This window comes from Acanthochromis polyacanthus, chromosome 9 (assembly GCF_021347895.1).
Source record: "Acanthochromis polyacanthus isolate Apoly-LR-REF ecotype Palm Island chromosome 9, KAUST_Apoly_ChrSc, whole genome shotgun sequence".
In the NCBI taxonomy this organism is placed as follows: domain Eukaryota; kingdom Metazoa; phylum Chordata; class Actinopteri; family Pomacentridae; genus Acanthochromis; species Acanthochromis polyacanthus.
In genome coordinates, this window is record NC_067121.1 from 22,570,755 (window position 1) to 22,595,809 (window position 25,055).

General features: G+C 42.0%; 1 protein-coding gene across 9 annotated transcripts in view; it reads left to right on the forward strand.

Moving 5' to 3' along the window:
- The first annotated feature begins 5,856 nt into the window (after positions 1-5,856).
- Positions 5,857-25,055, forward strand: part of LOC110963388 (adhesion G protein-coupled receptor L2-like) — a 66,422-nt gene continuing 47,223 nt past the window's right edge. For 8 of the 9 annotated variants that reach the window (XM_022211738.2, XM_022211747.2, XM_051952936.1 and 5 more), the window contains exons 1-2: positions 5,857-6,060; positions 21,031-21,244. In XM_022211738.2, coding sequence (XP_022067430.2) covers positions 21,129-21,244 — 116 coding nt within the window. In that variant the 5' untranslated portion in view covers positions 5,857-6,060; positions 21,031-21,128. Of the gene's footprint in view, positions 6,061-21,030; positions 21,245-25,055 lie in introns of those variants that run through there. The other variant, XM_051952938.1, reaches the window with a different exon arrangement.

A 25,055-nucleotide genomic window follows, 5' to 3' on the forward strand; every position in this document is an offset into this window, starting at 1 on the left:
AAGAGCGTGCAGGGGAGTGCTAGAATATACGAGGAGGAGGTGAGAAGTGAGGCTTTTAGTAAATTTATGAAGAGAATGATTGAAAGGGAAACCTCTCTTTTCAAATGTCAGTGTCAAGCTGCCTCTCTGCTCCTCTCTGGTGACCCCACTGCTTAACCAACTGCTCCGAGGTCGCCTATTCATTTCAATGCCAGGCAGACACGGCGACTGGGCTCAGAGGAGCCTGTAGCTGAAAAACAGCGAAAGAAACAGGCATTTTAGTCATTTTCCGCTTTTGTTTTCTTTCATTTTTTTTGTTCTTTCACTGCAGTGCATTTGGTATGGTTTAGCTTTCATAAAACATTCAAGTGCACAATCCAAAAATATCAGTGTCAAAAGACTAACGCTTGGCAGGTTTATTATAAAAGTGAATACTGAAAAGACGAGTTATTTAATCAACTGATTGGCAGAAGAGTAATCATTCAACAATTTTGATACTGTATTAGTCATTTAAAGCAGCAAAATGCCAAACTTGTGCCGATTTTTGCTCCTCAGCCGTGAACATTAATTGTGATGGAGTAAGAGGCGCCCACATTCTCATACGAGCCATTTCAAAGCTATATTTTCCTAAAAATCACATTTAGGATCACAACAAAATACCCAAACCAACCATGCAATTTACATGCGGGCTGGAGAAAAGCAATTTTCTGTTACTTCCCAGTCTGTTTTTGATGCTCTGAAATCATCAGAAACCCATAAAATAGTTTGTTCGGGACACAGTTTCGCTCCTAAAACACAGAGCTGCACTTACATCCGTTCAGGATATTTTGGAACCGCTTTCTGTACGGACAGCTCAAATCACTCACTGCCTTTTCTGTTTTATATCTCTGTCAATTCCGTATCTTTTTGGTCTTGGACTGGCTATTTGAAGATGTCATTGCAAACTCTGCAAAGTTATTTTTCACAGTTTAGTGCCATTTTATGGATTAATCTTTGAATTGCACAAATAATTGACTGATGAAATGATAAAAATAATTGCTAGTCAGACGAAGCAGACTGAGTTCATTATGGCAATCATTTTAGGCAGGTTTCATTATTTCCTTGACAGGTGATACCAGCATCAGCAGAAACATTTCCTTTTACCCCTTTTTCCAAGTGTCTGCTCCCCCGCACCGCTCTGTTTGAAGACTACACACCGTCCTCTCTTCATTTTGCTTGACACTAACCTGGTTGTTTAGCCTGGGTCTTCTTTGTTCTCTTCACTTTACTAAGCTTCTTTGCTCGCCCCTCTCTGTTTCACTGTGTCCATTTGCCCGCTGGCACTCTATCTTATCAGTTGCCTCAATCATTTGGCCAAGAGGCGCTGAACACACCAACTGTTGTGCTCTCTCAATAAAATAGTGAAACATTGAACCTTTCAGGGAGTTTTGTTTGGGCTTTTGCGGCGCACTGATAACATTCAACTTAAAAGCCATGCTTTTTTTTCCTCTTCACGATCTCCTTTTATCTAGAGCCATTTATCCCAGAAAGAAAACACGAAATAAAAGCCTGCAACTGCCTTGAAAGCTGGTTTTGCATATTTAAATGTTACAGGAACTCGTTTAACCCTGACCTAATGTTGTAAAAATTTCTCTGATCTACCATCCATCTTCAGAGAATACCTGTTGACATGTAAATTATCTATGGGCACTGAACCAAGCAGTAATTATGATGGAATAGGTAGCACACGCTGGCTCACGGGAACTCATCCAAAAAGATATTTCCTGAAAAAAATCCTGTGTGGAAGAACACGATCCTCACAAGCATTCAAGCAAACCTTCTGACGTACATGAACACATGGAGCGTAGCAGCATAACTTTCTATCAGTGCTGTACTTCTCAGTTATTCTCAGCTTTTCACAGTTGAAATGGCTCATATATTTTTTTGCACAGGTCTAAAATTTCAAATGTTTTTGTTTCGGGGCATTCTGCTTAAACCACTGTGAACAGATTTTAATGACACCCTTTTATATTCAGCAAAAAAACATAAATATGTTTAAACTGCTCTTAAATCCGCTCAAGACTTGCTCTTGTGCGAGTCCAAGTTTCCATTTTCAAATAATTTAATTTGGCCAGAGCAGCAGTCAAAAAGACAATGGAAAACCAGGAATATTCACATGTGAAAGGCTGGAACCAGTAAAATTTTGGTATTTTGCCCACAGAGTGACTTCATTTCAGGTCAGTCCTCCTAATCAATGTATGAAAAACGGATTTAGCTTTGGTTAGGCCATTCTTCTGGAGATTTTTTTTTATTGCTTCAAGTGTGTGCGGCTGCAAACCAAAGTGTACAGTCTGTTAATGATCATAATAATGTATCTTATCAGCTAAGTGTTGATAAAGCACACTCGGCAGACTCCGCTCATCTCCATTTCTGGCAGTTGATGGCAACTTCTCTACATCACTGGTGAGCCAAGGAAATGACATCATGTCCCTGCAGGGGTTGAGAGCGCAGCCCTGACAGGACGTGTCATGATAAAAGAGTTCCTTGGGAACATCAGGGTCTGCACCGAGGACAGAAAAAAAAATACTGTCTGGAGGCTTGTGTGTTCTTAGTTCCTGGTAGTTCCCGTACTCCCACTTCTAGCTCATCAACCATTTTCTGAATGTTTGAAATTCCCCTCTCACATGTGTGTCTTTTTTTGTCCTGAATGTAGGGCATGGGGGCGGGGCAGAAAGTTCTCCAAATTAGTAGTTATTCAAAGAGTGGAAGACGAATCATTGTGTTGGCAAGATCCAGCTCTACAGAGCCACAGCTCTATTTCACTTGTAGGTTTTCGGCTTACACTTGGACATTGCGCATTAGTGTTTTGTTCCAGTCTTAGTTTATATGTATGTATGCGCTCTTTATCTCTCTCTTCTCGGCGTTGACAATTGAAAATAAATTAACATTCCTGGGCTTTATTTTTGTCTTCTCTAAGCCTGTGGAGAAAACTTGGAGGCGAACCCAGGAGGTCAGGCCATACTCACAGCCTGTCAATCCTCCACAGTGACCCCACCGCCCCTTTCTTTCTCCCCCTTCCATTCTTTCTCCTCCTCTACTCTCCCTCTCCCATCCATTTAGTCCCTCCCAGCTTCGAAACTCTCAAACTCCCCCTGCTCTCACACTCTCTCTTCACTGGTCGCCTCTCCAGCTTGAGTAGGCAGACACAAGCTTTGTCAAAGGAGCCTCACATTCATTCACCGGCTGTTGCACACAGCCTTGTATTCCTTGTTAAGACATGTGGGCTGTCTCCTTCTATCCATTTATTTTAATTATGTTTTAATTGCTTGCCGTCCTTTTTAAATGCTTGCTTATTATTTCTATCAGTGCTGATGTGAAAAATTTTGCTGTGGACTGTGATTGTCTCCATATATCTTAACTGATGATAGATTTTCTCTCCTTGGATTTCCACAGTGTATGTATAAGAGACAAAAGAAAACAGATGTCGTGAATGTTGCGTATTCATTTTCATTTCATTGGTGCCTGTTTTGTCTAGTTTCCAGAAAGATATACAGTTAATAGAAAGAGAAAACCTGAGGGGAGTCTATATCCTCTTGTTTTTTTAGGAAGGGGAGCCCAAAGCACAGATGAAAATGAATAACTTTTTTGTCCTCTTATGCATATTATATGTTTGAGCTCATTACATTTAGTGGAGGTGATGACAGTTCGTCATAACTGCATAGCTTTTTTTTTGTAGACATATCTGCCTCAGTGGAACATGAAGATCATTATGCGAAAAATCGCTGGCCGGAGTAACAAGTAACCTCATTCCCAGACTTCGGGGGGGTCAGTGTAGATAATTCCTCTGCACAATCTCCGAGGGGTTAACGATGCCTCACTTACCTCTTAAAATCATTTTCTGCTGAGAACATCTTAGCCCCCCCGATAGCCGCCTTTACCCCCCTCTGTCCTCTGATGTGAAATTATGATACGTCTGTCAGTGCTTGTGTAAAGCATCTTAATGTTAATCGCCTAATCCCTTTATCTCAAGCCCAGACCAATTCAGTGCAGAAATCCCACCAACAAAACAGTGTTTTAGGAAGATGAGCATGGCTGTGTCCTCTACCAGCTTAAGGGAGAAAGGAGACATGTTTCTCAGCGGGGCGACGGCCGATCGGGAGAAAGAACCCCAGGGTGGTGAGGGCAAGGATTCATCCACAAGGCCTGGCAGGCTCTCGCCCCCTGGTGTCTGGAGGGGCTGCGTGGCTTAGCAGGCCCAGCAGGCCAGAAGGGCAGGGGGATGTCCCCCCAAACAGTTTCCAATCTCCTCCTGTCAACCACCATTATGGTTACCCCGTGGCCCAGGCCTCATATTTGCCGATGATAAATGGCTGAGGAAGAAGTCATGTGCGTCTCTGGGAGACTTGGTGCGCTGCCCAATATTGAACTGGTGGCGGTCTTGTTGGACGACTCGAGATTATGAGCAGCCTCTGTGAGATTTGCCATGCAGGAGAGCAAGTCCCCTGCAGTTCGTCCTTATCTGATCTGGTTCGGCACCACTGGCAGATAAACAACCGGGAGACAAATAAAACCACAATTCCGATGAAACCACCCAAGTTTAACTGATAAATTATAAGTTAGCTGCATGTGTGTTTCCTTGGAACACACTGTGCTGCACAACTGCTCAGCCAGGGTGACCTCAAATGAAAATAAATACTGCAGGCTTCAACGGGCTAGGTGGATATCCAGTGGGCTTTTATTCGACCGTTATCCCTCAACCAGGCATTGATCATGTATAGAATGAATCTAATAGTGATTTAAATTATTGCTCAGTATGCTAATGTGAAAGCGTTCCATGTTTTGTGGGTTTTCGCATTGCCAAAAATATCCAGGCGCATTAGAGAGGCCCAGAAAGCGATCAGAGCTGACTGCTCTGCTGCTCAAATTTAGGTTCATTATAAAATAATCAGGATGGCTGACGGGTAAGCGCTGAAGGAGCGGCATTCAGAAACAGGAAACATCTACTCTCCTCTGCATAGTGATGGCTACTAAGTGACGACCCTGTGTATGTGGATCCGTGTACGTGTGCATTGGGGAGATGCTGAATGGCGGTCACAAAGGGAATAAACAAGATACATTATGTCTGCTTGTGTGTGCTTCTGAATGGATGTTTTCTCTGCATGTGTGTCCACATCAGATGGAATGTGTATGTCTCTGACTATATGTTTGTGTGGGCATGAATGTGCGAGTCCGTGTGTGTGTGTGTTTGTGGCATTTCACATATGAACAAGGCATCCCTCCTCGGTGTTTGACTTTGGTAAGCAGCTTATCTGTCTGGTGTGTTAGTCTGTCTCAGGCTCTAACCTTTTGCTGCTCTTGCAGACAAAGGACTGTTTTTGCCACCCCTTGATAAGGAAGGAGACAAAGTAGCTCACAAAGCAAACCGTGTCTCTAATGGCGTCCTGTGTGAACGTGTTGCCGGAGCGACAAGCTTTCTCCCGCGGGGATCTGGGAGTAAATGGGGAAGGTGCAACGGGGAAGAGTGGGAGAATGAGGCAGTGTAAACATTCAGTTGTTTATGCCGCCGAGTGCTAAATAAGTGCCAAGCAACAGGCACGCTATCTGCTTTGTTCTCATGAAAGTTTGAGAAGAAAGTTTTAATATTTCTGTCGAACTTATGTTCCTGAAAAATGCATTTGTTTACACAATCAAACAACAGTGAGGGATTTAGTTTCCATGGCGTTCAACATATTTGTTTGACTTCATTTCATAAGCAATTCATGAACTCTCGAAGGACACGTGTTTAGAATGCAAAATGACTCCAATTAAACCCAACAAAGTGATGATGATGTTAATGATCACCATGCATTTCCTCCATTCTGATGCAGTTTTCTCCCCTTTCTTTTTCCAGATGAAAGATGACTGGTGATGCTTCTCCGAGAACTACTGATCGTTGACATTGCTTCAGCTTTCCACGCTCCCACTGCAACAAGTTGAACCGCTATTATTAGCAATCAGGCTCCTGGATCGTTTGCATACAGCATCACGATGGCCTCTGCACTGTGGAGGTGTCCAGTGTTTCACTGCCTCTTGTTCCTTCTCTTTGCTTTCACTGTTCACAAGGTGAGTTACCATGGAACTGCATAGCAGAAAGTAGTGTTAATGTGATAGTCAACCTTTCAAGAAGCCACTTATTATTTCAGCTTATGAATGTGTTGAATTATTAGCACACATTGTTGTGGCCACACTAGAGAAGTGAAGAGCTGTTATGTGGCAAGGTTACCGAGTTTTTCTTCTGTGGTTTTACCCTTGAAGTTTGAAAAACGGTGTTTGAAGCATTTCGTACTGAACTTTAGTATTCCTGCCAACCCATGGACACCTTGACTGGCACATTTTGTTGCTTCTTGAGCAATACTCAAACGGTGTGTCAAATGGAGTTCTTCCTCTAAAGGCTCATATCTGCATATTTTTTTTGCAGGACGAGCTTCATAATAGATTGGATGAGTGTACTCTGCGGCTCTGGAGCCACAGAGAATTGATGCATTTTTTATTTACAGCTACTTCTAAGGTGCCAGTACACCTGAAACCATCAAAAGCAGGGCACTTGATTCTGTGCCAGAGCGAGAAGCCACGAAAGAATGTGTCACTGTTTTAATTGTGTGCAGTGACATCGAGGGCTCTTTTTCTCGCTTCCTTCCCTCACTTTTGATCAGTACATTTGGCTGTAATTACAAGTATTGTCACAAAACACTCCCGTCAGTTACATGCCCGTCAAAACCACTGATTTTGGTATGTCTGCTTAATGATGATCATTACATTTTTCCCCTTTCAGTCCCATTGTGCAGGGAAACAAAGTAAGCCAAAATCACATGCCTGTGTGCCAAGCATTGATTACAGATAGATGTTGAAGCACATTATTTTGGGGGCTTACTTTTCAATTGGGATTTATCCTTTTTTTCTCTCTCTGTCTCTAACAAAGACAGTGTGCTATGGAGCAGGCTACTCCAGCACTCTATCAAGCTGTGATGCATCTTTTTTGTAGATTAGCAATTTGGGATAATATGGAAGAGAGTCTTACTGAGGTCCTTGAAGAATAGCCCTCTGATTTGGCCTGGCTTAGAAACTGAGTTGAATAGTCCTGTTGAATTTCTTAAGGAGGAATACTGCTTTGGTATGCAGAAAGTGCAGGTTTAGGTTTCAGTTGATGTGAGGGCTCTCAGGCCTAAGAATGCATATTTGCCCATCCGTCAATAAAGGAATGTGTGTGTGTGTGTGTGTGTGTGTGTGTGTGTGTGTGTGTGTGTGTGTGTGTGTGTGTGTGTGTGTGTGTGTGTGTGTGTGTGTGTGTGTGTGTGTGTGTGTGTGTGTGTGTGTGTGTGTGTGTGTGTGTGTGTGTGTGTGTGTGTGTGTGTGTGTGTGTGTGTGTGAGTCCATCTGAAAACAATATCTGATTCTGTCCACATGCCACTCACCTTCAGCCTGTCCAGCCCGAGGGCCTACATCCCTGATCCCTTGTGATCTACGTTTCCATCAAGAGTCCCTGCAACGAAAACTCTACTTGATAATTACCTCCTGTCCCTCACCAGGAGAGAGTATAATCAGGTTATGATTTTCACCCAAAACATTCCTCCTCCTTTGAAATGCTCATTGACATATAGAAAGCGATTTTTCTCTCCCCTGGTATTGACATTCCGGGTAGTGGGAAGAATGAAGACCAGTTGGGCCTTTGTTTGGATAAACTTTGTGCAAAATCAAATGGTATCGACAGCTACTGGAGAAATAGTAGCAAATGCATCAAGCCCTGGAGGATTTCGGCATTTTCTACAAAATGGCATGCAGTTAAAGTTAGAATCCTTAAACTGGCTATAATCCATATTTCTTATCATACCAGTGTCTCAAATGTCAGTGTGAAAAGGATCACACATGATAAACCTGCAAAGAATTTTCACCTGAAGCTCCGATCTGTGCTCAGCTCGACAGTTTTACAGCAAGTTTCACCGCATTGTTTAGCTGCATCCACAGTTGTACTGTTTTAGTTCACTCTTGCTGCTCTCGTATTATTATTATTTCATCTGCAGTAGACGCCATTCTCTATGCAACAAACCTCTGATGAATGCACTCTTCACACTACTTCTTCGGTGAACGACCACAGTTAGCAGCGAGTTGATTAACATAGTGGAGCATTTAGTTGTTAAAGTGCGTTTTCTGTGGGAGCTGGTAGACCAAAAACAGAGCTCCAAGGAGAGGACATATAGGATTTGCATTCTTCAGATGAGGAGGTAAAGCGATGAAATGAATAACAGTAATGCTGGATTACATGCATGCATCATTGGCTCTGAGTCCCTTGTGTGTTTGTGAAGGCAGTTTTAATCCTGTGCTGGAATGGCACACTCAGCCACTAACAATGAGAACCACTGGTCAGAGAGGTAATTATCCAGAGTAAACACGCTGAATGGCTTCTGCAGAAACTGTGGCTCAAATAGTCTCAATAAGGGTGCTTGATTTAATCTTAATGTTTAAAATGCTGTATAAATGAGCCAGGAAAATATCACGCTTACATGTATCTAAATTACATATATACCCTTCCTTGTTCTCATTATCTGTATTCCGTTTCCTCCCCATCCTTGTGCCGTTATATAACAGATCTATCAAATGATGCTCCAGCTAGAGTAAACTAGGTCATGCAGGTATCAGATTTGTTTTACATGTTTGAGACCGCCCAGTCCAGTGATATGAAAGAAGACCCCTAGATTCAAAGGGAGCAGCCACAAAGGTGAGGTGAGTGAGCAGACACATACCTGCTGTGACTGAATGAGAGCTCTGATCTGAGTGTTTAAAGTAAAGAAAGACAGATTGGTGTGTGTGTGTGTGTGTGTGTGTGTGTGTGTGTGTGTGTGTGTAGGGGTGGGGGGTGGGGGTGGTGATTATGTCGTGCAGTCAATGCCAAAACTTTTGGTTGGCTGCTGCTGTGTTTAAATGCCAAAAGGAGAGCAGGCGCCTCAGCCTTCATATCTAAATATTGCACAAAAGGGAAATGTAAAAGATTTAGTGGTTTGTGTTTGATAGCTGTGTCAGATCTACAGAGACGGGGATCAGAGCAAAGAGGCAGTGTTTGTTTAGGTCCTAGGAATTGTTCCAGCATGACCAGAGTGTGTGAATGAGAGACATTAATATGCATACATTTTTCTTATATTCAGCAGAGTAATGTGTGAAGAAAATGCAAAATGGAGCAGCAGGTTCCTGGAAAGGCTCTTTGCAACGTTATTTCTGTTAGTTTCCGAGCCCTTGCTGCTCTGGGTAACACGCTGTACGCTTCTCTCCGAGGGAGATTTTTTTTTTTGATTATGAAATATTCCTCAGTTGAACAAACCAGCATGCTTGTGCTGCTCCCCAAAAGGTTGTAAAGGTTAACATTACGTCTCAGCACAACATTTGTCTCAAGCAGTGCCATACATTGTGCTGATGGAGGAGCCTCCCTTGTGCCACACTGGTATTTCCAGTCCTGGGGTTGGCTGAATGAGGGGAAGCTATTGTGCTCTAACTCCTCTCTGGCCCGAGGCCATACACATCCAGTCTGTCATCCATTGATATGCTTGGCTTGCCATTTTATAATTCATATTGAATGCTGCGGGTCCATGGCAGGGCGATCATGAATTATCAGCTAAACCATGGGAGATTCACAGATGACTGGTCAATCTGTGTGGTGAGAACAAGCGCAGAGAAAGAAAAAAAAAAAAAAAAGTGATATATCAGTCTTGCATGGAAATTCTTCCCAACTGGAAGCATTTCAAAAAATAAGGCAGGGGTTCATCCTCTGGATTGAAGGACTTTTCTGCAGATTACAAGCCATACGGAGAAAGATAAATCATCACATTTCTGTTTTTTTTTTCCTTTTTCTAATTTATTAATGCGGTTTGGTCAACAATTTTACCACAACTCCGACCCAGTGCCTGCTGCTTTTCATTTTCTGCACACTCCACTGCGTACATGTCTGTACAACATTGCATTACAATATGCTGTTTTTATAATAACCGTGGACATGGAAAGTTTTGAATCATAAGAGAACATGAAATTGAAATGTGCCAGAGTCACATGAATCTCCAGGATCAGGATTTCACTCAGAGGAAATGAAATACAATATCACCCTTGATGGGGTCATCCTAGATTTATTGCAACAGCGATTTCCTGAGTGCGTTTTTGGTAAAGCAAAAAAAGCAGCAAGAAATGTTTCCATCCGAGCCCCTTCAGGAGACAGGCCTGTGCTTTATGGTGAGTTTAGACATGATTGCAAAAGTTACGGTTATATGGCCAGCTGATGAACAAACACTTCATTTAACAGGCTAGGAGCTGAAATTTTCTGACATTTTGATTTCATTTTCTAAGCATGCCTTAAATTTCACTTGCTTGCAGCATCTCGGGGCTGTTCAATTCACGCCCCTTATGGTAACAAGTTGTATAAACATTGGACCAGATGCCTGCCTCACTCTTTCCTTTTTTAAATGCTGTCTGCTCATATTTTTTTTCTTCAGGCAGCCTAATTCAAATAATAGATGAGTCCAGCTTACAACCCCAAAGTAGTCTCCGTCTGATTCTAAACTTTTGGATTTGCTAGGTGTAGGTCTTTGCTTCACAGGAGGGTTCAGCTGTCATAACAAAGTAATGCATTTAGTCTTGAAAGGAAGCAGAAGGGTTTCAAATAAAATCAAGTCTACTCTATAGAAAGCTGGAGAGTTTTATCCTTTCTTTGTGTGTGGGGAGGTGTTTGCCAACAACATAAATCAGGTTTGGAACTGAGACAAAAGTATTTATGGAGGCAACAAGAACCTGTCGGATTTTTTTTTTTTTTTTTTGCGCGGTTCAATGTTCCCAATACTTTTAAACAGCTTGGAGGCATGTCAGAATTAATTCATCTGAACAAAAAACACAAGAGCTAAACAAACATGCAAAAACAAAAGCAGGCATTTAACATTTAACACCAAAGGGACGTTGTGCGAAAGCAATCAAAGCAGGTTGCTGCTCTGAATACCCGCAATGGTACTTATTTTATTTTATTTTTTTTTTTTGCACCGCCACTCCAGCAGTTTTTTGTTGAATTGTGACATATATTTTCAGCATTAATTTGTTAGGGAGAGCTTGATTATGTAGACACATAATGTGCGTAAAAAGAACACAAAAGCTATTTGAACTAAAAGCTACATGCTGTTAGAAAAAGAAAAGGAGAGGAAGGCTACAATTATGTTTACTCTTTGTGAAAATTGTTCCAAAATGATGCATTTGTCTCTACCTGTCTTCCTCACTCCAAATCAGAAATGTCACAACAGCTCAGGTCTGACATTTTTTTTGTTACTGCTGCTTGTGATTTACACAGTAAATGCTGGTGTTAAAAGTAATGTTGACAGTGGGAAAAGGATGGCAATCAATAATTGAAATTATGATGGATTTGCTAAATGTGCTTTTTGTGACTCGGAAATGTGTTTGAGTGTGTGCACAGATTATTAGATGGAGCCTCTGTACAGTCAGAGACTAAGTTCAAACTGGTTCCGCTGTGGCTCCTCTGCCGCTGGTTTCTGCATGGCTAATGGTCATATATGATGTGAATCAGTGTAATGATGTGTGCCTGGGTCTCTTTCTCTCTCTATCTGCCGGCTAGCTCTCACTACAGGCCATGAATGCGGCTCTGTTGCATTCACTGTATTAGTAATCTCCTCAGGCTGAGAGTCTGTGCCATAGAGCATGACCACACATTTTTTTTGTCTAGGAATTAAATGTCACCTCAGGGCGGGTCACCTGCAAACAAAAGGCCACCAGCCGATTTGCAGGTATAAACAGTCTAAGATAAGGAAGCCCTCTCCTGCCGTGCAGGAAATTGAATAAGTACGCAGCGAGAAAAAAGTCAGAGAAACAGCGAAGCACAAAGAACGTTTTTGTTTGCCTTACGCTATCAGTATTGACCCCTTCTTGTAGCCTATATCCCCATTGAGTGTGCACGGCACAATGGCCTCATCGAAGATGAGGGGCAGGAAACTGTCCGTCATCAAGATCTCCCCATCTGTGCATCTCTTATCAGCGCTCCTGTCTTCTGCTGGCATTGACCGGAATGCTGGTGGAAGGGAATGGGGCAAGGTCATCACGCTCAAGTCAATCAAAGTGGTCAGTGTTCCAGAGATAGCAGGGGGTTATTGCCAAGGAATGTGTTTTTTTTCATTGACTTTTCCGGGTAAATCTCAGAGAGACTCCAAACAGAGCTGTATCAAAGCCCACAAAGGCTTTCCCTGTTGCTCAGTACAGTGTGTACTATGGAGGAGCAGCTAACTCTGATGTGAACATTTGTTAGGAATAATGGCAAATGATAATGAGGCTTAATGCCATTGTAGTAAATACACAGAAAGTATTACCGCTATTCAGTAATCTACTCCAACTAAATTGTGTCTTTTGTAATCTTTTTTTGCTATAGAAACTCATAAAAGTAAATCATCAGACCTGCAGCCAGTGTGTTATACTACTGAAAATTATCATAGCTTACACTGCCAACAGTTGTCTCATGCTAGAAGATTATCTTACTTCTGGAAATTTGAGCTCAGCTGCCGTCATTACGTGACCCCTGGCTAGCAAATTGTAGCAGTCTGTTGAGAGTATGCATATATTTGGCTTAATTTTCTTTGAACTGCACATAAGTGCAAGCCCACATAGATGTGTCCGGCATATTTTTCAAACTATGTTGACTGGACATTCAAATGCTGTCCTGGTACAGAGCATGTAGTCTGGACAAGGAGCTCCTGCAGGGTGAACATTGTTAGCCAGAGCTCAGGATGTGTCCTCAAGACATGACTGATAAAAATCATACATTATTCAAAGCCAGCAGAGTCTGCACTAATTACATTAAAAACTGTATTTTAATGTGCAGCGAAATGTGCATTAGATGAAAACCATATGTCAAAATAAAGGATAAAACCAAAATATTAAACATGAAAGGAGGGCTTTAAAAAATGTTTTCATGCACAAACAACAGCCACAAAAATTGTTGCTTTGGGATGAAATGCAAGAAACACAGTTTCATGGCAAAATGAGGAGCGAAATTGTACTGCACCATCTCATCTGCATAAACGCAACTTCAGTTGTCATTCTGTCCACTTCACCCCAAGTGGGTTTGTTTAGAAAGTACCCAGCTGGACTTGGAGCCAGTGGAGAGTGACTGCGTTAAAAGCTTTGTGTGTGCATGAAGATAAAGTCAGTGTCTCTTCTCAGAATTGTCCCGTTCATTATCATCTCAAGTGCCTGATCTCTCTTTCTAGTCTTTGTTGTAGTCTGTGGCTCATTATTTGTGCAATTCGTGTTCCGGCTGCAGCTTCTCCTAACACCCCGTCTGTGTGACTTACTTGGTGAACCTCACGGGCTCGGCTCTGTGCAGGCAGAGTTGGGTGAAGGTGATGGGGGTTGACTGGAGGGGTGAAGCGGGGTAACTCCGCCCCAGCAAACAAGAACAGAGAACACAAGCATGTGATGGAAACAAATCCAAATCCTCCTACCTCCCTTTCTTTGCTCCATCCTCCTCTTTTTTCCTCTCTATCCCCACCCTCGGGGAGGCACCTGACTTATTTTGAGACGTTTTCTTCTGTGGAAAATCCAGCTGGGGTTTAAGTGCAGGGGTAAAATATGAGCTTTAAGGGGAGTTAAGCATCGGTAAGGGTAGATCAAACCTGTGAAACTACATCCCTACTGCACATGGGAGAGTTACTTTAGCTCACCTCTTTCTGTGTGTTTCATCAACTCCCCTGAAGAGATGCAACAATATGTTAGATATTGAAGAAGCAATGAACTAATTCTGTCAAAGTGGCACTCTCCGGGGAGCATATAGGTTTTTTTTCATCTTCCAAGTCGAACATTTTCTTTCCTTTCATATATTTAGTCTTCATGACTGTTATTTGTATCTGTATGAAGAGATTGTTTTCTCAGTAGATTATACAAAATGTTGAATTATACTTTCCTTTAATCCAAGTGATGTGTCCATGGACCAAACAAAAGCAGACATTACATCTAGTCACATCTCTTTGACTGAATTATTCCTGTCATGACTTATATTAAGCACCGACCTTCAGTTCATTTACAGGATTACATATATTGGTAATGTAATGATGCTCCCCACTTGCCGTGCAAGTTTTCTTTGATGTACGCCCGTAGGGTCAGGGATCACCCTACCGATGGACGGAGGAGAAAACCTTGATTTTCTCAAACAAATTAAGACACAGTCATTATAACCTTCACTTTCTGGCAGTTTTTTTTCCCCCCTTCAGTTCTTGCTCCCATGGGAGAAATTCTTCATCTGCAGTCTTCTGCGGCTGAGCCGGCTGTTCTGGAGAACCAAAGTAATCCACCGTGTCGTCTCTGCATCACTTGTGGCAAAACTTAAACATTTTCCGTGCGTTGTGTAATCCCGGAGAGTGATTTCTGCAACATTAAATTAAAGCAGTCTGTGAATTTCGAATATTTTGTGTACATCAAAGAGTTGTTAGATTCTTCTTAAAGACAGCTGCATGTTTGAAGGAAAATTCCAGTATTTTTCGGCTTTGGTCTTATTCTCATATTTGTGGCCAATCTGACTAATGGGTCATGGTAGCTTTGCATTTGCAGCTGAGTTGTAAAGATTCGGAAAACACGACTGTGTCAAAGGTTTTGAAAAAAAATTCAAAATTGTTTTCTAATGCAGAACAGACACACAGAAAGAAGCTCCCTATTAATACCATTCGATTCATATGTGCCGTGATTCTACTTAGGGTAGATAGACGTGACAAAAAAACTACGCCTTATTATCTTTGGCTTGTTTGTTTGCATGAGCGACGGCAGGATTAACACCACTTGCATTTGTAGCTATAAGACAGCAGCCACTCAGCTGAGTGCTAACCTTGCAGTCAAATCAAATAGATAGATTGAAATAGCAACTTTTGTATTTGTACTGGTCCGTTACCGACAGTTTAACTCCTATAAAGTCAAGTCGGTTTATTTATGCAGCACATTTAAACTCAGCAAGACGCTGACCAAAGTGCTGCATTACATCAGACAAATATAGCTATTAAAACTAATTAATACAAAGGAAAAACAAACTAGGCAATTAAAGCAGTAACACTACTTTAATTAAAGACATCCGAATCCTTGTATGATAAATAAGGTCAGTCGTTAGTATTGTACACCCAGATAGAAGCTGAAATTGCATCAAAACTAAAAATTGTTCAGAAAAATTTGAGCCCAACACCTGGTTGAGGAATTAGTAGAAGTCAATGCAGGTATATCTGAGTATCATCAGTCAGGCTTTTGAGTTTGAACTAAAGTGGCAGCATATTTAGGATGCACAAAGCATCTAATGTGAGTAGGACCCATTCAGTAAGGTAATGCTAAATAGATAGTATTCGTGTTAATATTGGATTCTATTTTGATCTAAGTAAGAACTGTGTTGCATTTTTCACCAAAAGGCTAAAGAGTATCATCATCACAAATTCCTGATTTTTCCCACTTCAAATCACAAGTAAGAGACTGGTGTGAGTCTTTTTTCCCCCCTCAGCTGTTTGTAATTATGATTTAAGTAGTGAAGGCAGCGTGTGTCTTGGCCAGGTGCAGACACTTTGCCTTTATAGTGCAGCAATATCATGGGAAAAAAAACTGCTATAGGAAATAGTCATAACCCACTTAAAGCCACAACATGTCTTGCGTTACAGTCTTGGATGGGTAAAGCTAATGAGATATGTCGTTTTGATTGGTGACTTTAAAGCACAGGTGGGGAGCTTTTGTTAGCTCTGGCCAGAATAAAAACGACTGTTTTCCCTCGTTTCCAGTTCGTGTTCTAATTAAACGACTAAATAACCGGCTGCTTGTTTCAGAGCTTCAAAGCACCTAGAAGAGAGTGGTGTCGATGTCCTTTCCTCACTCTGAGCAGGAAAGAGAATAAGTGTGAAAATGTTGAATATATTCAAGAGCAGTGTTTTAGTTTTAAGACAGCTTTAGGGTGCTTGTGCAGCCAGCCTCAACATGCATCGTTTCGCCTGACCTGCGCCTCCTGAATGTTTACAGAAAAGGTGGTGTGTGCAAAGTTAGCATAACCCAGTTGTCAGATTGTCCTCAATTATGAGAATAAGACCCAGGCTGAAAAATGCCGTATTTTTCGTTTAAGGTTTTGCTGCTCCCCCAACAGAGAAAATATTACATGCCTGCAACTGGCGTGATAGGATCTAGCTTTCTCTAAATGGACCCACCTGAGGAGTTAAGAGGTAGCAGCGGGGTCTGTCACGCTTAGCCTCAGCAATATGACAAATCCTTCCCCTTAAACCGCTTCAACGAGACAGGCGTCAACATGGAGCATGTGAGTCGCTCCTCCTGCATACAGGGTTTTTTTCCCCAGAAAACATTTAGGAGACGAATTAGAAAAAGAAGCGATGGCCATGAATGCAAATGGTGACTTTGGAATTTGAAGTGACAACACTGAATTCATATACCACCAAAGAGAAAAGGGATACGACTCAGAGCGCTTCATCTAACCACAAATGGACTCGGTCCTATATTGCCAGTTTCTATTTCAGAATGCTTATATCGGAATCAAGAGTGTCTGATAGCAGCAGTCTGGGAAAGGCGGGTGTAGCCTCGGGGTTTGTGGTCTTGTCTGACACTGTCTTTAGAAACAATTCCCAGCAAGGTGGACCAGAGCGGGGACTAAAGTGTCATGGGAAATGGTGCCATATGTCCAACTTGATTTTCAGTGTTTGGCCGCTTTTCGACAGCTGAAATGAAATTTGAGCTGTTGTGGCATCGTGAAGAGTTTTTGGGGTGTTGTCTGTATTTTCAAAGCAGGTGTTACTTTGTAAATCCCAAATCTCCTTTCTCATATCCCACCTAACTCGCATGTGTCTCTCACGTCTGATGGGTGGTCATGTTCTGCATTTGTGAACATTTTAGGTAGCAGCACTGGATGACGTACAGATTTAGAAATGTGAAAATCTGTCTCTCTACATTGCAAGCTGAATTTTTTAAACTTTTTTTTTTGCCAGTTCCGAGGCATGTGCACAGACGGTAAAGTCTACTTGTGTTTTATTCAGTACATAGAAGGTTTACCGCAGTGGTCTCCTGATTTTAATTTTTAAAGCTCTTTTTCTTTTCTCCTTGGCCAGCAATCAAAAAATTCTATTGAACAGTTTAGAAATGCTCGTGAAAGAACAAAGAGGCTGAAAAAGTGGCTAAACACAGACAAAGCTTTGTTCCTTCATAATAAGAATTCAGATATGTTTCTCGTATTTTTTTGTCCTACTTTATGAATTCCCATTTAAAATCTTAACTCCACCAGAGCAAAACGTGCTTCATGACCACTCTGTCATATTGGATTATGGAAGCATCTCCTGCTGTTGGAGGAAAGCTTGACTCTAAGATCTGCTCTTTCTTCCAAAGATGTTGGCTACCAGTAGTATCGGGAATAAAACAACATAAAAAGACAAACAATCTTGAAGTACTCCTGCTGGGACCACGGTGGGGACACTCTTATTTGACTAAAGGCTACACCCTCCTTTATGCTGCAGAGAAAGCGTCCCTGTCAAACCGAAGCCCAGAACAATGGGGGCCAGCCTTGGGGAAACAGGGCCATTTGCATGCAGCTGTTTGCCGCTTCCAGGACCACAAAGGCCAATCAAAGGAACCTTAATGGAGGATGACAAGCGTCAACCAACGCCTTTGCTCTCTGTCTGTGCCAGGACTCGCCATTCTGTCTACCCTCCAAAAACTTTTTTTTCAAATTTTTTTCGATCAAACATTCCTCCATTTTTTTTCTCCCACCGTCTGAAGTCCTAAAGCTGGGGAGTTTAAGGGTTACAGGTTGGTCACGACTGCACTCTTGAGCTAACACGCAGAGCAGCAAAGATGAACCTGAACATGTGTGCTATGGTCTGCCGCTTGCAGTTGCCAAATGGCAATATCTCAACACCAAACCTCCATTATCTTTTCGTTTCATCTCCAGGGTTTTAAAAGCCACGGAGTGTAACTATGTGGATGGTTTCAGATGCACCCATCTGAGCCACAGTGCCACTTCCAATTTCAAGGGTGTTGATAGAAAACAAAATATGTATTATGAGGGGGATTGTCGGCAGTGAATTATAGGCTGTCAACTGGAGAAGCAGAAAAACTCCCAGAATGCAACATATTGAGACACGGTCCCGGCCCTTGCTTTGCTCTCTTGAGCTCAATAGACGGCTTAGCAGGCAGTTCAGGGGGAGGAATCTGAAAAGCTACTTTCCTCGCAGTCACTCACTGACCAGAATGCATGATAAGGCTTCATGTCAACAAGGCCAGGAATGGGGATCAGAGCCAATTACAGCTAAGTCAAAGTGGTTACCATGGTGATTTGACTAGATGTTCTACATACAGCGTTGTTCAATTCTCTCACTGATTTTGTAATTTAATGTTAATTTGAGGTACTAGTACAATGAGAGCAACCTGTTCTGCACAAACACATACACGGTTTGTGTTATAGATTTTTTTCTTTTTGCTGCAGTTTTCTTGACACCGTTTTCCCTGCAGCTGGTGCCCTTCTGTCGCAATCTTCAACTGCTCCAAAGTTGAATAGTCAAACAAAGCACAGAACGCAAGATGAAAAGCTTTTCATACCTCCCTAAGACATTGACATTTGTGCACACAAACAATCTTTCCAGTCTTTCCAAAATCCCCCAAAACTTGTTTAAACCACGGAAATCAACACATAAGAATGCAGAAACCTTTGTTTTTTCAAGGCTTTTCCTTCTTAGCTGTGTTTAAATCCTAAGATCTTAAGCAACATCCAGTTATGTCAACCAAAAATATATTCCCTTGAATTCAGCTCTTCTCCTCTTCCTACAGAGCAAAAAAAATAAAAAAATCTTCCTTAAATACAGTGTATATTAACTTTTTCGACAGATTTGTCATTACTTGCCCATTTACAAGTTGACAAGATGGTCATTAATGAGACCGAGAATATCCACAGTTTGGAGAAGAAGCAATTTGTTCTTTAGGCCGCCAGCACAGTCTAGATACTCCCCCTAATTGATGTAGTGTTAGCCTATGACCAGAAAGATCTATACAGGCGAGAGAGGTGGAGGCCGGCAAGGCACAGGCCTAATCAATCGCTAGGCTTCTGTTGACAAGAGCATGCCATCGTGGCATAGTGGTGTGATAGACGATCAGAGTCACCAGCGGACAGCCAGAAGAAGGAGGCTGTGAAAGGCAGATGGTGTGTGCACGTGTGTCTGTCCGTTAGAGTGTTTTAGCCAAAACGCTCTGAATTTTAAAACCCCATGAAATGCATTCTTTCTGTCTGTTCTCTGTAGCTGCCGTGATAAACCCGTCACTCCTTCCATGAGGAATGGCAGGCGGGACGATCATTAGTCTCCGCAGTAAAGCCGGCGACTTCTCCCTGTGTTTTATCATCCACTATTCTGGACAGGTTTTCTGAAAGGTTTGGGTAATTGTAGTGGTTATTGGAAAAGATGGAGTGACCCCACAGCCCTCCACTTATGGTTCGGCTACACTGACGCCTCCTAATGAGGTGATAAACAGTCCAGCTAAGCAGAATCTACTGGCCATTAGATAGATCATGGTATTATAATGAAATGTCTAGTGGCCGAATGCCAGAGAATTTATACCATTAGTCTCATATTTTGTTCTGCTGCTAGCCCTACTAGTGTGTGCTGAAGGTTCTCCTAATATGCGATGACTTTAACATTATATTCTCAACAGTGTATGTTTCACAGATGTGTTTTTTTTCTGTTTGCCTGTGTGACATGTGCAGACTGACATAGAATATCATTATAACCGAGCCAGGCACAGCAGGCTGAAATGACTAGCAGACATGTGGGTCGGGGTTTAAGGGTAGGAATTTCAAGCCGGAATCACTTCAGCTTTGAGCAGCTCAAACAATGCTAATTGCGTCAGGCCCGGACTGTCAAAAGTGTGAGGATAATTAGAGTGAGGGGGCAAAGTGAACCCGGGGTGGTAAGTGTTATTACATGACAATGCTTGGGAGCCAATAGGAGCATGGAAAAGGTAACAGGCTGAAAGGAGGGCTAATTAGGGGAGAGCAATGCAGAAAATACAAATGGTAGCTGCTCCCTCGGGGGCCCACCATTGCTGCAAACAACGGCCATTATTGACAGTTCAAGCAGCGCTCGGCTTGCACTTCTTAAATTGAACACATTTCCATGTTCTACTTAGATTTTACCTAATTGTTGTCTCAGAATTGCAGACAGTTACATTTTTTTGTAGCTGGAATCATTTTATTCTTTGATAATGGGTTTCTTTTTCCTTCTCTCTTTATTTTTTTTCTCTCTTTGCAAATCATCATATCTGTAGACCTTCTCTATTTCTGACATGACATTGTATTACTTTAACAAAAAAAAGGAAATACAGGGGAATAACCTGTTCCAAGGTAATTTGCCGAAAGAGGGCACAGATTTGAGAGAAATAGTTAATATTCCCCCAAAGTAGAGCTATTTGGCTGTGCTCCCATCTGCTGTGTTCCGTCTATAGATTTTTCCTCCTGTGTGGACTCCAGACTGTCCCCTGTTCGATCGTTGGTACTGTAAAATGGATTATATTACACTCCATTCTGCCGGGATTCTGCCTTTTTCTCTATCTTTCTTTGCAGAGCAAGTAAAGCAAAAGAAACAAATGAGGGGGCTTGTACGACTGTAAAACAAACTGTTCTCAGTCCGGATAGGTTTGGCTCTGCGGTGGGTGTCCTCTTTAGGTGGAGGCCTTTCTGATGCACTGTAGCTTTTGTATTTGCTCAAGAATTTATGAGATTGCCATTGGTCTCCAATGACTCAAGATTTGATGTCTTAGCCAACAGGCAAGACCACAGAGAGATGAGGGGATGAATTGTTTCGTCTTTCCCCATTCCTGTATCGCGTGTAATGGCCCGTCTGTTTAAAACTGTGGTAAACATTGGACTGCTGTTGCCTATTTATTTTGTGCCAGTGGATTTTTACTGCGTGATGTGTGGTCTTATTGTATCGGAGCAGTGACCCTTTTAACTTATTAACATTTTTTATTTGCTTAAAGTTTGTTCTGTGTCTCTGTCTCGCCCTCTGTCAGGGTTCAGCCGTGCGGCCCTCCCTTTCGGTCTGGTCCGGAGAGAGCTCTCATGTGAAGGATATGCAATTGATCTCCGCTGCCCGGGGAGTGATGTCATTATGATCGAGACGGCCAACTACGGCCGGACTGATGACAAGATCTGTGACGCTGACCCGTTCCAGATGGAGAACGTCAACTGCTACCTCCCCGATGCCTACAAGATTATATCACAAAGGTAAAACATTGGGGGGGTGGGGGTGGGGAGGGGATCTCATTTCACAAACACAACCAGGAGGTGAGCAGGAAAAGTATGGAGCTCATTTTCTAACATTTCTGCACACGAAAGAACTGTTTAAATTATCACACGCCTCCCGCTGCCACCTACATACCGGACAATTAATCGACATCTCACACCTTTTCAAATTGTATTTATGCCTTCATTGACTAGATTATGTAGGTGGCATTTGAAATTTAGAAAACTGGGGCGCAGATTAATTCTTGACAGGCAAGAATTGACATCCATGCGGCAGAGCTCTTCACACCAGCTGTGCGTTGTTGCTTCTGTTTGAGTCATAATCAGTGTAGCTCAGAGAGACTGCGAGTCACATGCACACCCTCTTAATTCCCTATCTGGAACATTGGGCTTGCTTTGTTCAAACACTTGTAGTGCACTGAAGTGGCTTTGCCTCAGGTAGTGAGCAATGCCCATCATCATGCCTTTTATCCTGGTTACCCTCTCACAGGATGCTGCCTCGCTGTCAAACGACAGCACAGCAACACTTCAACTCGACTGCTGCTTACCCCTAGAGGTGTGTGTATTTTTAAAGGGCACTGGATGAACTATTCATAAATAGTAACCAGCACAGTTCATCTTCTAATGCACTGCCCCGTCCTAACCTGCTCTCCCCCTTAAGCGAGCTTCTGAGCATCATCGCCCACCATCCTAAACCTCTGGGATTTTCCCTGCCTCACTCTCTTCTGTATTTACCCCCATGAGATGCAGCACTGAAGCATAGTTTTAGGAATAGATCAAGCCCTGCTGTCTTGCTCTGTCATTCTAAATTTACACCGCCGTCCTAGTACATTCATACAGTAACACTCTGCTGACAGTGCCCATGCCCCTCGGTTTGGCTGCAACCTGCTACATTGTGCATCACATCTGTTGACAAGTCAGGCTCTCACTTGCTGGAGCTGCACTTCAAACCTATCTGCATTGAAGATTCCCTGGAGGCAGAGCAGGAGTGAAGGCTTCGAGAAGAGTCTGTGCCACAAGCCCTTAACCAGAATTATTCTAATGATTCAGATCAGAGGAAATGGGCTCCTGACCGTAATTAAGGTTGATGTGATAACCAGGGACGCTGAAGCAGTCACACAGCTCTGGGAGACCCCGATCAGTCCTCCTTCAGTCTGCAGCAAACCAGAACAAGGGTATTTAAACTGCGACACATTAAGACAGAATGCTCTGCCAGTATCATCAAGATTAACAAAAGGCAATAGCACCGCAGACAGATAAACAAACATATTAAACTAGACTGGGGACATAGAAACAGTGGGGAGTCTGCTGCATAGAGTGGCAGTTTGGTTGGTTTGGAAATTGCGACAGAAAGTGTTCATCAGCAGCCTGTCATTCACAACAAAAACAACTAGACAGGAATCAAATGGCTTGATTTTCAATGTCTGCATCAAAGTGTTTTTGTCAAATAAAATGTTTGGATGTTGACAACAAAGGGGCTGGATGAAAGATGTATGAAGGAACTGATGGAACTGCAGGTTAGAGGGGCTGTTTAATATTCCGGTGATCATTCCGTCAGAGATGTACTGTAAATGGACGGTATGTCTGACCTTTCTCTCTGTCTGCTATCTTCCGTTCACCTCTCTGTTTTTCAGACTGCACAGGGTTAAAAAGTATACATGAAAAGATCATCTAAATACAGACGTTCTGTTGCCTTCCATTACCGCTTCTAAAAGGCCTCGTACTGCTTTACCCGGTAAAGCTAACGGAATGAATCTTTTACCTGGTCAAAGGTGCAACTCTTTGATAGAAAGAAATCAGGATTCAAGCACTTCGCTACCATGACATCAGGCTCAGTGCAATAGAGATTAATAAGAGGAAGACTATCAGAATGCTTAGCAACAACATGGCCCTTTTCTCCAATGCAGGAGCAACTAAGAATTACAGTAACATAAATGCCAGAGCTTTAAAGGAATTAGCAGTGGTGGAGGATATATTTAAATCCTTTACTTAAAGGTGGATTAATCAATATTTGTACTTACAGTTGATGAAATGATAATACGTAATATGAACGATTTTCTCTTGGTATGATGAACCCACAGAGAATCATCTCCCAGCTCTCTTAGTTCTGCAAGGCATTTTGCTGTCTTTTAACTCATTGCTTTGGTTTTCCAGCAAGCAACTTAAATGTTTTGATTTAGTCTCAGAATCCACTCTCATCAAACTCTAAATGTCAAAGCACAAGCTGATTTCAGCAAAAAGGCTCTGTGGAAACTGCCTGCACACTATCTTTCAGCAACAGGAGCCTGCAACAGACTGCTCAGTGGAACGTCTATATTTTTTATAGTCAGATATTTCCCTCTGGAGTTGGTAGAGACCAAAACTTGAGTTAAAAACACAGTGAATATTTATAAGTCTGCCAGTAACACAACTCCAAGCAGTAATGTTGCCCGTAGTAGCAACTTCATGAAGTGCGAGTGTTTACAGCTTGCTATTCCTCAGTCAGGCTTTGAAAATAAAATAGTCATTATGCAAAGTTATTCTTTGTATGTTTTTAGTGGGTTATTATTACTGATGCATCAATGTGTAAGCTGCACTTGAATGTTGCTCATCCTGGTAAAGTTAATTGTAACTATTTGATATGCTGTTGTATACTTACACCATCAGGACAGTTTATTATATCAAGGGAGCTAATTATATAGTTTGTATGGTATAACTGAGGGATCGTCCAGAAAAAATTCCGTACTAACCTTATAGCGTGCTGTAATCCAAGAATTGCTGGGTGATAAAAATGTTTTATTTTATTTGATATAATAAATAATTATTGGTCATTTTTAAATGGCCTGTTTTTGATAAAGGTCAAGAGAAAAAATGTTTACTTTGAATTTTACCAAATTAATTTCAACAGGTAGTCATTTTAATGTTAACACAACAATTCAAAAACACGCATATAAAACAGAGTTACACATAAAAACAAACTGAAAAGTACTCAGAGAGCACAATATTCCACCAAGGACGTTCAGTCCCCCACACGGCATTGTCAGAAATGCATAATTTTTTTTTTGAAATGCAGCATTTGTTTATTAGTTATTAATGATCAGAAATCACAGCAACATAGAATGTAGCCATTTAATATAGATGTACCCACAAGCAAAATGACCTTGTGCTGAGTGCAAGCATGTGTTCCCCATATGTACTTTATGTATGTATACTTTATGTTCCTTGTTTCATTTCCGATGGATAAGTCCTGATAAGTCTGCAGCGGTTGATTTGTAGTAGGATCACAATCATGTGATTGTCAACAGGCAGCTGACGTAGCGTTCACTTGTTGTCATGGTTACAGTGATGCCATGCCATTATCTCACAATGATACAAATATATTTAACAAATCCATGGATCCAGACTACAAGCCACATCACTGCCAAAATCTAGTCAGTTGGCCCTTGTGTCATTTCTGACCTTCTGTGACAATTTCATTCAAATCTGTTCACACAGACAAACAAAGCAACGCCACATAACCCTGCTGTGTTCCTTAGTGGAGTAGTAAGGATAAAGAAATCATCTCACATTCACACACATATATAAGAAAAGGCAGTAAAAGCTGGAGGCACACAGAGGACAAACAGGTCAACCTGCTGCACCACAGGGAGGTTAAAGTGATGGCATATCACCAGACAGGGATCCTGCATCGGCTTCTAAGTTTATCCTGACATGAAGCCTGTCAGTGCTAAGAGCAGGCTGTTGCTTTGGAGTGCGTTGCTTTGGTGGATTTAGCTGGGGAACTCAGGGTTGTGGGTGCTTTAAGGCTGCAAAA